Genomic DNA, 14,065 nt, shown 5'->3' with positions numbered 1-14,065 from the left:
GGCCCTCACCGATACCCCAACTGTTTCACGAAATTAGGTAGGGAGGAGGAAGGGGGTTGCCAGGCATGCAGATGTCAGCTTTACCTTGCATATTTTGTCTTTTGAAAATCCAGGAATCTGGATACGAACATCTTTGCAGTTCCATCAGAATTCTGCTCTGGTACAAGTGAAGAAGGAAACTTGGAAGGAGGCAGAGAGAAAACGAAGGCGGGGAGCGGGGAGGAGACGAGGGAGGGAGAAGGGAGGGGGAGGGAAATGAGGAAACAAACCCGGGACGGAAAGAGATTAATTCAGAAGAGCAGCAGGTTAAAATCCCTGGCTCGAGTTCACCCGCTCACTCAGCAGCAGGTTGGAGGTTAACTATGCTTTCTCTCAGATCTGAGGAGTCCAGGGAAGAGGACCAACTCCTGCCTCTCCAGCTCCGTCTCTGTCTCCACTCGGGGTCGCAATTCCCCCTTTAATCCCAGTCCCTCCTCCCCCTTCCCCGAAAGTCAGTCATGGGCCCATCTACTGTACGGAAGGGAGGAGGGAAACACAGGCACGGGAGGGAGCTTAGTAGCAGAAGCCAAATCCCAAAGCAGATGGTGAAAGAGGAGGGACCCGGGAGGGAAAGGGACCCCGCCCCTACACCCAGATCGATCCCAAGGAGCGAAACCAGTCTAATCAATCGCCTTAGCTAGCTCTGGTGGCTTTAGTTGGGTCATGGGCACAACCCCCACCCCCTGGCTCACTGTGGAAGAGGGTAGGCAGATTTAAAAAGTAAGGGTGCCCTTAGGAGGTCATTGTCCCAGGCTGGGGCAGAGCTCTGTCTTTCCTTTCACGCAGGGTCAGATGCTCAGGTTTAGATGGGTGCGGTTGTGTGTGATGTGTCTATGTGCGTGCGTGCGTGTGCGTTGTGTGTGTTCAGGGTCGCGGGTAGAACAGAGGATCGCTCCCTTGCAAACTCTCTTTTTCAGCCTTGGACAGTTAGCAGCCTCTGTTAGGCTTCATTCCCTCCACAGCACCCAGCAGCTCCTCCCCGCCCCGCTACACTCTCTAGCTGGCCGCCTGCTGCCAAAGAAAGAGCGCGCTCCTGGGGGCTCCTCAAAAAGACCCGCACTGGTGAGGGGAAGCTTGGAAATCATTCTCCTGGTTTACGCCTCTGTGGCCTTGGACATCCTTCTATCCCACCTCCAATCCCAACCTTTGCTCTTCAGCCCGTCCCTGCGTTTCTTGGGACAGAAGGAAAGCTGGCCCCAAAGACCCAGAAAGAATGAAGACAGAATGCAACAGTTACTCAGATCGAGCTGGGGGGAGAGGGGGAGGATCTGCTTCTGGGTGCGGGGATGGGGGGGGGGAGGGGTGATAATCCCCGCCTGGATCAGACTGTCTTCCTCTGTTAAAAATCCAGCTTCTAGTGGAACGTCTTCTCAATCGCCAGACTCCATTTTTATGCTCTTATCCTGCTGTCATCTTACTACATTATTACAATGACTTCAGAGGCGGTTGATCGTTGGTTGGGTACCTATGGAGGATCAGCCGTATTAGCTCAGAACAAAGACTGTTCTGCCTGTACAGCTCTTGAGGGGTCGCCCGTGCTCACCCCTCAACATTAGCTGCCTCATCCCGGTTTAGAGACCACGTGGAGGATGAGTTCAGTGTCATCCCTGCCTGACGACTAGCTCTGCCAGACAGAGCGTATCGAGGTGGGGGCCGGAGAGATGGGATGTGGAAAGGTGGAGAGCCTGAGCCGAATGGGGTAGGAAGGTAAAAGCCAGATGAGATAAAGTGGGGGCCAGAGAGTCCCAGTAAGACTGAAGTTAGGGAATAGTCGTTGAGCAATTAGAGTGTACAGATCTCAGAAACCCAATGAAGCTCATCATACGGAAAATTTGAAAGGGTAGGAAAAAGGGGGTCTGGGTAGGGAAGCCTACTTCATTGAGAGGTGGTACAGTGACTGTGGAGTCAGTCTCCATTTCAAATCCTCCTCCTGACACTTCTTGTGACCACTGAGCAAATCTCTTAGTTTCTCCATACTTCAGTTTCTTCCAATAGGAATATATGTCCTCTAAAATCCTTTTAATTGCTAGAGTTATGGGGAAATGCTTTGAAGACTATAAAAGTGCTATCTATATTCCTTTAGTAGTAAGATTGCCTTAGTTGACAGAGTAAGAAACTCAGGTGCCAGCAGGTCTGAGACTTACACAAGGTATCTAGCTAATGGGTGCCAGAGCTAAGACCAGAACTGACTTTCAATTCTTGACTTTAAGTTCAGTGTTGTTTCCATGAAAGCAGTCTTTTTCTTTCTATGCACATCTTATTCATCCAGAAATTGGGAAAGAGGGCTAGGCATGCATTACTCAATCTCTCATGATGTTCTTTTTTTTTTTTTTGCCTCTCTACTATTGTACTTAAATCCTATTCTCCATATGTTTTACTTCTGAGGACCACCTATTCTGCAGACCCACCTTCAGCCTGACCTAGAAGCACACTTGTTACTATAATCTAGTGTTTCATTATTAGTAAGGCACAATGGAGATAAAAGCCCAAGGCCTTTAACCCTTATTGCTACAGTCTCCATCTCACTCAGTCCCTCCCATCAAATTTCTAAAGAGAATCAACATGCTGGCTAGCCAAAGCAAAAGGCTTATATACTAACCCACTGGGCTGACTCTTCTCCTGACAGAGACTCATCCCAGTCCCTATGGATCAAAGCTCTCTGTCTTAGCATCAGGAAAGCTCACAGGCAGGCAGGCAGACGGGCAAGTAGATAAATAAGGATATGTCCAGTGAGAGAAGCTAAGAAGCTTTGTTGACAGTTCCCCTGAGAATTTCCTCTCCTCTGCTATCCCACTACCCCTTTCTTGTTCCTTAACATATCAAGTTAACACAGCATCTTAATATTTTTTTTCTTATGAAGAATGGGGGCAAGCCCTGACTCTATACTTAGGTAGGATGCCTGAGGGGATACCTAAAATGAAGATCAAGCACCAAAATAGTTTTAATTTTTTTTTTTTGGTTCTGAGGGCAAAAGATGTTGAATGAAAAATAAGTTACTATTTTTAAAGCTGGAATCCAGTTGTTATGGCAACAGAGGGCCCCAGAATCATACTGCAGTCAAGATCCAACAGTGCCTCAGCCTGGTGACCAGTCAGTGGTAAGCTCTGAGGTATATATGCCAGTAGGATTCATTTCTCACAATATTGGGATTTTTAAAATAGACAAAGTATCTCAACATCTCTGGAGAAGACTGGAATGTGCAATGAGGCCCAAGCTGACTCTAAATATCTTTTCTCTCCAGGATCTATAGATTCTTCTCCTTTACCTATTAATGTAACTGCTTCTCCTTCAGTCAAAAGATCTTTATTTATTCTTAGGATTTAGAAGTTGTGGCATATGATTGTGATGAAATACTACTGTGCCATAAGAAATGACTTTGAGCTGGTTTATTTTATAAAGCATGGAAAGACCTATATGAAATTATGAAGAATGAAACGAGCAGAACCAAGAGAACATTATTTACTTACAACTACAGAAATGTTGTTTGAAGAATGTCTTGCATATGTCTACCTTCAGAGAAATGACCAATAAATAAAAGCAAGCAAGACATAGTTTTATATATATATACATATATATACATATATCTTTCTGTCAAATAGTGCCTTCTCTAGTGAGGAGAGGAGGAGGGAGAGTAGGAATTTTAATATAACAAACTAATAATTTTTTAAAGGATTTAGAGGGACACTCAGGAGTCTGCTAGTACAGGGGTATTAAACTCATATAGAAATGGGGGCCACTAATCCATATATATAAGAATACCTTTGGGCTGCATATTGACTTGGTTTTAAAATATAACTATCTATATTTTATTGTATTTCTTTTGTTTTGCTAAATACAAATGTCCCTTCTACATTGAAGAGGCCAGGGGTACAGCACCCCCTGATCTGGAAAATCTACATAATTTTTTATGTTTATGTTTTTCCCTTTGTACCAGAGAAGAAATCTGAATGTTTTTTTTTTCTTTTATGGGATGTTTACAATACCTTACATTCATTTATGATTTACTAAACTTTTTAAAGTATCTCTGCATTTCAGTCTTTGTGTGTCATCTGCTGGCTTTTGTTTTCTTTTCATGAATTTTAACTTTTTATTTATTCTATCTTTAAAAGGGAAATTGTATATTTATAGTATTAAAAGATAAAACACATTGATATATGACACTATACATATGTTTTATGCATTTCTGGACTTCTAAACTTTTTCTGCATTGTCTGCTGGCCTTCACATGTTGGCTTTGGTTTCCTCAAAACTCCCCCCAAATTCCCATTAAATTTCATGTGCCAGCCCAAGATGTATTGAAGCCATGATGAGGAAAGTCATGATATAGAAAAGACACCTGTATTTCCCAAAAAATTTTAATCTCATCCAGGATGCACTAGGGAATATTGCTGCCCCATGTGGCCCTCAGGATGCGTGTTTGACCCACCACTGATCTAGTCCAATCCCCCTAAAATTACCTTTCATATACTCTGTATATATCACATATTACTTATTCATTTACACACTTTCCTCCTTTATTTGTATTTACTTATTTCAAGGCTAAATTTTACCATTTTGCAAAGGCTTTGCCCTGTTCTGGTTCTGAACTAGACCAATTCACTCCTCCCTTAAGCAACCTAGTCCCACCTCATTTCATCCCATCCTGGAACTCCTGCTGCCTTACTATATTGGCCCTAGAGTTAGTGCATATATTCAAAAGGCTAAGAACTTCCAAGCTCAAATGATCCATCAGCCCTCCTGGTAGAAGACATTACAGAGGCAGCTCAAGTGGATAGAACACTGAGGCTAGAGTCAGGAAAACCTGAATTCAAATCTGGACTAAAATATTAGCTGTGAGACAGATGAGACAGATATACTGTGGCCAATCGAATGTAATGGACTTCTCTACTATCAGCAATGCAATGATCTAGGACAATTTTGAAGGACTCATAAGAAAGAATGTTATCCACATCCAGAGGAAGAACCGTGGGAGTAGAAACACAGAAGAAAAACAACTGCTTGATCACACCAGTCGATTCGGATAGGATTGGGGATATAGACTCTAAGCAATCAACCTAATGCAAATATTAATAATATGTAAATAGGTCTTGATCAACGACACATGTAAAATCCAGTGGAATTGTGTGTTGGCTGTGAAGATTTGATTTAGCTACCTCCTGATTGTAACAATGGAGATACTTGGTCTAACAGAATCAGGAATGTCTTGTGAACTTTACATTGCTCCACCCTATTTAGTCTAACAAGGTCAGGAATGTCTGCACCCATACTTAAGGATTAAGTATCTAGGAGGATGGCCTTTGATAGACATGTGCAGAAACAGCTGACAGACCCCTGGGCTGTCCTAAATCAAGCTAAGCTACCATTGGTACAGATAAGATGCAGGAAAGTGACGTAAAACCATCTATATAGGGTGTGTCACTTCCTCTCTGTGGTGTCTTTCCCCAGAGAAGTGCTCTGGCTGGTGACTTCCTGTGAGCAGGTTGGGCACGAGTTCGATCCTGGAACTAGAGCCTGGAGAAGCTCCCTCAGACAGCTTCCTTGAGACAGTCATGTGGTGAGTGATAAAACTGACTTCCCTTTCCCTTGGCTCTTAGGGAAGGCCTCCTTGGCCAAGGCCTTTAACTCCTGCCTGGCTCAGCCTGAGCCGGAGCAGTTTTAATTAACTCTTTCCCTCTCTCTCTCTCTCTCTCTTTCTTAAAATTTTTCCTCTATATTAATTAAAATCACCATAATTTCCAGCTGACTTGGGTATTTTACTATTTGGGATATCCCATGGCGACCAATAATTAAATATAGTTTAGGTCACAACTATAAAATTATCCTTACATGGCTATGGGGTGAGAGGGGAGGAGGGGAAAGAAAGAACATGAATCATGTAACCATGGAAAAATATTCTAAATTAATTAAATAAAAATTTTAATGTAAAAAAGAAGATAAAATACTAGCTGTGTGACCCTAGACAAGTCACTTAACCTTGTTTGCCTTAATTGACTGGAGAAAGAATTGGCAACCCACTCCAGTGCCTTTGCCAAGAAAATCCCATATGGGGTCAGGCAGAGTTGGACACAAATGAACAATAAGAGATTATAGGCATGTGTCATACCCTGTACTTTCTCCCTGTTTAGAAGGTGAGCTCTTTGAAGGCAGGGGCATTGTACAATTGGATCTCATGTTACTTGAACTCAACACATGTGAATTCAGGCATCCACCAGTGGCAATAGAAAAAAAAATAAAGGCAGAAAAATATGAAAAATAAATTTTATGTGCTAAACCCAATCATTTTCTCAAACAGCATAAAGCCTCACAGCACTTCACCCGGTTACAGTCATTCTTCCTCTGAAAAGCATTAGTGTGAATCATTATATTATTTTGTGCCAAACATTAGCTCTTCCACCAGCCTTTGTCTGGAGTTCTTGTTTGTAACAAGTTGCATCCTTAACAGAGTAGTGCTTCTTTGTTTCATTAATGCTACTTAGTTAATAATGGCCCCAAAGTACAAGAATAGTGATGCTGGCAGTTCTGATAAGCCCAAGAAAAGTTGGAAAGTGCTTAGATATGTTTGTATAAGATGTACTTATTAAATAATGGAGTTCACTCTTATGTATGATTTTCAACTCTTGAGAAGGGCCTTGAAACATATTGGTTGTGTAAAACAAGTTCTTATTGTATTATTTGCCTCTTTTCCTGTCTCCAAAACTTAACAGAATGCCTGGCCCATCATAGATGTTTATTAAATGCTTGATGGAGATATGTTTTGACAGCAAGAGCACCTGCCCTGACTGAGTGCCTGATCAGTCAGAGTCTATCAAAGCCAACATTTCCTCCTACTTGAGGTCACGACCTCAAGGCCATAATAGAAAATTCAGACACATCAGAGGAGATTCAGTAGGACTCCACAAAGTGTGCTATTAAGGCCCTGGGGAAGTATAAAGGAACATAATAGTATGACAGGAAAAAAAATCCCACCAGGAACTGATTTGTGTGAAGAGACTTTGGCAATCATGGGTGAGACGTAATACTTCATTCGTATCTGCCTGGGCAGAGTGTAGCTCTTCTGGTCAAGTGTGGTGAGAACAGGACTGTATCATTCAGTCTCTATTCATAGGGCTAATCTCACTCTTTAAGCCTTTAAAGTATTAATGTTTTTGCTATTACTGTATAGGCAATGCTATGTATTGACACTTTACAACTTTTTGTTGTGGCAAAGAACTGAAAATCAAGGAAATATCCATCGAATTGAGGAAGAGCTGAACAAATCATGGTATATTGATGTAATACTGTTGTGCTATAGGAAATGACAAAAGAAATGGTCCTAGAAAAACCTGGAAAGACTTGTGTGAACTGATACAGAATCAAGTGAGCTAAATGAAAACAAATTGTACCCATGATGAACGAGATAATGTGGGCTCAAGGTGTAGAATGAGACATGCATTTTGGGGCATGGCCAATGGGCTAATTTGTTCTGCTCATGATTGTTATAAAGGTTTTGTTTCCTCTTTCTGTTCCCATAGAATGTAAGGGTACAGTGAATATGGAAAGGAGGTGCAAAAGATTTTTGTTCATTGAAAATTTTTTAAATAAAAGTACTTAATTATTAATTAATTGATGAGGAAATAAGAGTCTCAGAGAGGTACAGTGACTTGCCAAGATCACACCTGTAGTAAATGGCAGAGGTAGGATTCAGATTCAAACACAGGTTCTTCTGCTTCTACATCTAGTGCTCTCTCTTTTATTTTTTAAAATTTTAATTAATTAATTTAGAATAATTTTCCATGGTTATATGATTCATGTTCTTTCCCTCCCCCTCCCATAGCCAATGAGCAGCTCCACTAGGTTTTACATGTATCATTGATCAAGACCTATTTCCATATTATTGATACTTGCACTAGGCTGATCATTCAGAGTCTACATCCCCAATCACATCCCCATTGACCATGTGACCAAGCAGTTGTTTTTCTTTGATGTTTCTACTCCCACAGTTCTTCCTCTGGATATGGATAGCTTCTTTCTCATGAGTCCCTCAGAATTGTCCTGGATCTTTGCATTGCTGCTGGTAGAGAAGTCCATTACATTCGATTCCACCACAGGGTATCAGTCTCTGTGTACAATGTTCTCCTGAGTACCATATTGTTTTGATGATCACTGCTTTATAGTACAGTTTAAGATTTGGTACTGATAGTCCACCTTCCTTCACATTTTTTCATTATTTCCCTAGATATCCTTGATCTTTTGTTCTTCCAAATGAATTTTGTTATAGTTTTTTCTAATTCAGTAAAAAAGTTTATTGGTAGTTTGATAGGTATGGCACTGAATAAGTAAATTAATTTGGGTAGGATGGTCATTTTTATTATGTTAGTTTGTCCTACCCTTGAGCAATCAATGTTTTTCTAATTATTTAGACCTAGTTTTAAATGCATGGAAAGTGTTTTGTAGTTGTGTTCATATAATTTCTTTGTTTGTCTTGGCAAATACATTCCTAAATATTTTATATTATCTAGGGTGATTTTAACTGGATTTTCTCTTTCTAACTCTTGCTGCTGAGATGTTTTGGAAATATATAGAAATGCTGATGACTTATGTGAGTTTATTTTGTATCCTGCAACTTTGCTAAAGTTGTTGATTATTTTGACTAGCTTTTTGGTTGATTCTCTAGGATTCCTTAAGTAAACCATCATATCATCTGCAAAGAGTGATAGCTTGGTCATCTCCTTTCCTATTTTAATACCTTCAATTTCTTTTTCTTCTCTAATTGCTCCTGCTAGTGTTTCTAGTACAATGTTAAATAATAGAGGTGATAATGAGCATCCTTGTTTCACTCCTGGTCTTATTGGGAAGACTTCTAACTTATCCCCATTGCAGATGATACTTGCTGATGGTTCAGTGTTCTCTTTATGGCCCCAGTCTCTATCTTCTTTCTTCCTTATTTCCAGCAGCTGTAGATACCATTGACTTCTTGGAAACAACTGCATGCATCATTATGAGTTTCCTCCTTACTGATTGCTCCCAAGTCATTCCTCTCCTTCTCTAATCACAAAATGGGCTTTCTTTCTCAAAGACTGAGGGAAAGGACCTGAGGATATCAAAATATTTCTAGCAGTACTTTTGTTACAGTAATTCATTTCAATTTCTCAAGCAGTTACTATGTGTCAGGCTCTGAATTAGTTAATATGGATAAAAAGACAAAAATGAAAATAGTCCTTACAACTCAAGACACTTAAATTATACTGAGGGAGGGGAAAAGCAAAGAAAAAATGTATATAAAGATATGGAAATTATAAACATGTAGGAAATACATTTAAGTAATTTCTTTTGGGGGGAATGTTATCAGTTGGAGTAGTAATGAAAGGTCTCCCCATAAAAATTGCACTATCTTTTAAAAATCAGTATTGAAAAATTTGATAAATTTGATACATTTCAGTGCCCCTATTCAGGATTATGAGACTATATATTTAAAGCTGGAAGAGACCATTGAGTTTGACCTGCTCATTTCACAGATGAGGAAACAGATGAGGCAAAAGAAGTGATGCTCACAGTCACGCCAGTAGCAGAGTTAGAATTCAAACCCAAGTCTTTTATGCCAAACCCAGCACACTTTCCATGATATCATACCATGTTTGGGTTCTGTCAACCTTTCCATTTGTTCCTGAAGTCCATTTCTTCTTACACACACTGTTTTTGGAGCTCCTTCTCTATAAGAAATTTTTAAGGGGCAGCTGGGTAGCTCTGTGGATTGAGAAGCAGGATTGAGAAGCAGGCCTAGAGACAGGAGGTCCTAGGTTCAAATTTGGCCTCAGCCACTTCCTAGCTGTGTGACCCTGGGCAAGTCACTTGACCCCCATAGCCTAGCCCTTACCACTCTTCTGCCTTGGAGCCAATACACAGTATTGACTCTAAGATGGAAGGTAAGGGTTTAAAAAAAAAAAGAAATTTTTAAGAAGAAAATGCTCAGGATCTATCAGTAAGTTTTTACTAATTTGCTCTTCTGCGCTTAGTCTTGTGCTACAAATTGTGAGACATACAATCGTAGAAGACATGGCCCTAGCCTCAGGAGGCTTACAGTCTAGTTGGCAGGCAAAAATACCATATCTGAAATAAAAGAACGTATTATGAGAATACATAATTAAACTGACTGAGAATAAATCATCAAATCCTAAGTACTGTCAGAGTTGAGAGCAAAAAGGCAGATTGGTGAGGATTGTAAGTTAGAGAAGGCTTCCCAAAGAAGGTGAAATTTGAAGTTGGACTTTGAAGTTGTCAGGTGAGTCATATTACCACCATCTCATTGACTACCATTTCCCCTCAGAACCTGATGGAGACAGCCCATAATCCAAGAGTCTTGGGAAGAGCAATGCTTCCCAGCCCAGTGTTCTCAGTCATCCTCGTGGTCAACAACCCAAGTGGAGATGGAGCCTGGCAATTACTCCTGTAGGTGCTACAGAAGACTCCCAAAAGAAAGTTGTGTTTTTTCTAAATCCTTACCTTCTGCCATAGAATCAAGTTTTTTCACTGAAGTCCTTGGCACTGCCAAATGGTTTAACATCAGAAACTGATATAATTTTATCAGTGGAAATGACATTAAAGCAGAGGAATTATCATCAGCCTTGCTGCTACACTTTAAGGACAATGAGACTTTTTCATCTTATTCACAGCTGACTTCTCTATATGTTATCTCCTCCTTTATCATGGTTCCCCTCTCCCAGGGTTTACCTTGCCTCCAAACCCTTTATGGGGGACAAGAACTAGGCTCTCTTTAGCTTACACCTCCCTTCTTCTAGTGGGACTGCACTTGGGGCCAAATTGTCTGCTCTTATCTATCCCTTGGCCTCCAGCTAAATTTTCTCTAGGTTCAGTTTACTAGTTATGGTTCTGAGTAATATACTTCACATAACATAAGATAAATCCTTACAGTAAAAAATGTTTATGTTTTCATAACACCTACAACTAAATAACACTAGAGTTATTTTTTTAAAGACAGGTTCTTAGATCAGTTTTATACCAAATCCAATAAAATTACAAATAGCTTAAAGTGAAGAGATAAGACTATTTTCTGTCATTAAGAGATTTGTGATCAAAAACACTTGATAGCACAGTGGATAGAGTATGAGACCTGGAGTGGGGAGGATCTGAGTCCAAATCTGGCCTCAGACACTTCCTAGCTGTGTGACTCTGGAAAAGTAATTTAATTCCAATGGCCTTGTCCTTACTGCTCTTCTGCCTTGGAACCAATTCTTAGTATTGATTCTAAAACAGAAGGTAAGGATTTAAAAAAGAAAAAAAGAGTAGATGGAAAGTAATTTCAGAAGGGAAAGGCCCTGGCAGTTGGTGGGGTATAGAACAGGATGAGAAAGGCCTTCTGTAGAAAATGCCCAGCTGGAACTATGTCCAAAGGCTGATAAAAGATTGCATACCCTTTGATCCAGCCATAGCACTGCTGGGTTTATACCCCAAAGGGATAATGGAGAAAAAGACTTGTACAAGAATATTCATAGCTGCGCTCTTTGTGGTGGCAAAAAAATGAAAAATGAGGGGATGCCCTTCAAGTGGGGAATGGCTGAACAAATTGTGGTATATGTTGGTGATGGAATACGATTGTGCTAAAAGGAATAATAAAGTGGAGGAATTCCATGGAGACTGGAACAACCTCCAGGAAGTGATGCAGAGTGAGGGGAGCAGAACCAGGAAAACATTGTACACAGAGACTGATACACTGTGGTACAATTGAATGTAATGGACTTCTCCATTAGCAGCAATGCAGTGATCCTAAAAAACTATAAGGGATCTACAAGAAAGAACACTATCCACATCCAGAGGAAAAACTGTGGGAGCAGAAACACTGAAGAAAAACAACTTCTTGATTACGTGGACCAATGGGGATATGATTTGTTGTAGACTCTAAATGCATGTCCTAGTGCAAACATCAGCAACATGGAAATAGGTTCTGATCAAGGACACATGTAAAACCCAGTGGAATTGTGCATCAGCTATGGGAAGGGTTGGAGGGAGGGGACGGAGGGAAAGAATATGATTTTTTTAACCAAGGAATAATGTTCTAAATTGACTAAATAAAATTTTCAAAAAAAGAAAGAAAGAAAATGCCTAGCCCTTGTTGATCTTCTGTCTTAGAATTGATACTAAGGGGGCAGATAGATGGCTCAGTGGATAGAAAGCCAGTTTTAGATATGGGATGTCCTGAGTTCAAATATGACCTCAGACACTTCTTAGCTGGGTGACCCTTTCACTTAGCCCCAACTGCCTAGTGTTTACCACTCTTCTGCCTTGGAACCAATACTTTGTATTTATTCCAAGATGAAAGGTGAGAGCTTAAAAAAAAAAAAGAATTGATACTAAGACAAAAGATAAGGTTTAAAAAAAAAAAACCATGATCACATGAATCGATGGGGATCTGATTGGGGATGTAGACTCTAAACGATCACCCTAGTGCAAATATCAATAATATAGAAATAGTTCTTGATCAATGTCATATGTAAAATCCAGTGGAATTACTCATTGGCTGTGGGAGGGGCCTGGGAGGAAGGGAGGGAAAGAACATGATTCATATAACAAAAATTCATATAAAAAAAGGAAAAATATTCTAAATTAATTAATTTAGTAAATAAATGAAAAAAGCTTAAAAAAAAAAGAACAATATTGGAGTAGCTGGGTGGCACGGAGGATAGAGTTCAAATCTGGCTCCAGACTCTTCCTAACTGTGTGACCCTGGGCAAGTCACTTAAGCCGTTTAGCTCAGTTTCCTCATCTATAAAATGAACTGGAGAAGAAAATGACAAACCACTCTAGTATTTTTTCCTAAGGAAACCTTTAATGAGGTCACAAAAAATGGGATATGACTGAAACCACTGAACAACAACAACAAACATACTTCTAAATTTTGGTTCAAAAAGTCATCTGTACAAATAGAGGCTGATGGAAACATGGCTAGACAATAGTTTATGTGGGGGAAAAAAAGACCAGATTGTTTTAGTGGACTGCCTGCTCAGTATAAATCATTGGTTTGACCAAACAGTCAGAGAACTGTGATCTTAATGTCCAGAGTGAGGGAGCTGATATTCTGCCCTCCGCCCTGGACAGAAAACAGCAGAGAGCACTATGTTCAGGTCTAGCCAACAGCGTTTTAGGAAGGCTAATGATAAATTAGAGAAACATATCCAGAGGACAGGGACCAGGATAAAAAGGACTTCACACCATGCCGCGGGTCAAAGGATTGAAAGATTTGATGATATTTTAGCCCCGAGAGAGAAGAGAAGACAGACTTGGAGGAGACAAGAGAATTGTCTTCAAGAATCTGAAGGAAGAGTTGGGGAATTCAATTCCACAAACATGTATTAAGCACATGGTATAGGCTAGGCAAATACATCTCTGTACAAGGATAAAAATGGTGCTAATTCTAGTAGGACCTAGAGGGCAAAACTGAGAGCAGTGGGTGGAAATTACCAAGAGATAAATTTTGGTTTTGTCTGGAAAGATTTCCCTTACTACTAGAATCACATCAATAATGCAGTGGGCTTTACCATGAGGTGGTGAGTTTCCCATCTCTAGAAGTATTCATGCAGAGGCCAGGGAGACTGGCATACAGAAGAAAACAGGAAAGGGGCGGGGGGAGGGATGGAGGGTACTCATCGCCCTCACCTGCCTGCCTCTTGCTGTGGGAACAGTAATCAAATCAACACCACCCTGTTTCTGGAAAGGGTATATATAACAATTAACTGTATGGTTTCACCCACCCACCATCTTGGTAATTTCCTAGGCAAGAACAGCTCCTTGGATACTACTCCTCTCCTATATGCTTCCTCTCCCCTCATTAGAATGTAAGCTTTTGGGGGCAGCTAGGTTGCTCAGTGGATTGAGAGCCAGGCCTAGAGATGGAAGGTCCTGGGTTCAAATCTGACCTTAGACATTTCCTAGCTGTGTGACCCTGGGCAAGTCATTTTGACCCCCATTGCCTAGCCTTTACCGTTCTTCTGCCTTGGAGCCCATTGACTCCAAGACAGAAGGTGAGGGTTTAAAA

The 14,065-nt window shown here is 40.6% G+C and overlaps 1 protein-coding gene across 3 annotated transcripts in view; it reads right to left on the bottom strand.

Annotated features, from left to right (window-relative positions):
* The window catches only part of MMD2 (monocyte to macrophage differentiation associated 2), a 123,121-nt gene extending 122,083 nt beyond the window's left edge, over positions 1–1,038 (bottom strand). For 2 of the 3 annotated variants that reach the window (XM_056806458.1, XM_007498429.3), the window contains exon 1: positions 85–465. In XM_056806458.1, coding sequence (XP_056662436.1) covers positions 85–131 — 47 coding nt within the window. In that variant the 5' untranslated portion in view covers positions 132–465. Of the gene's footprint in view, positions 1–84 lie in introns of all 3 variants that reach the window. The other variant, XM_056806457.1, reaches the window with a different exon arrangement.
* Between the last annotated feature and the right edge of the window lie 13,027 nt (positions 1,039–14,065).

Source organism: Monodelphis domestica, chromosome 7 (assembly GCF_027887165.1).
Source record: "Monodelphis domestica isolate mMonDom1 chromosome 7, mMonDom1.pri, whole genome shotgun sequence".
Taxonomy (NCBI): Eukaryota; Metazoa; Chordata; class Mammalia; order Didelphimorphia; family Didelphidae; genus Monodelphis; species Monodelphis domestica.
The sequence above is the reverse complement of the archived record's forward strand: the minus strand, read 5'-3'. Positions and strand labels throughout refer to the sequence as shown.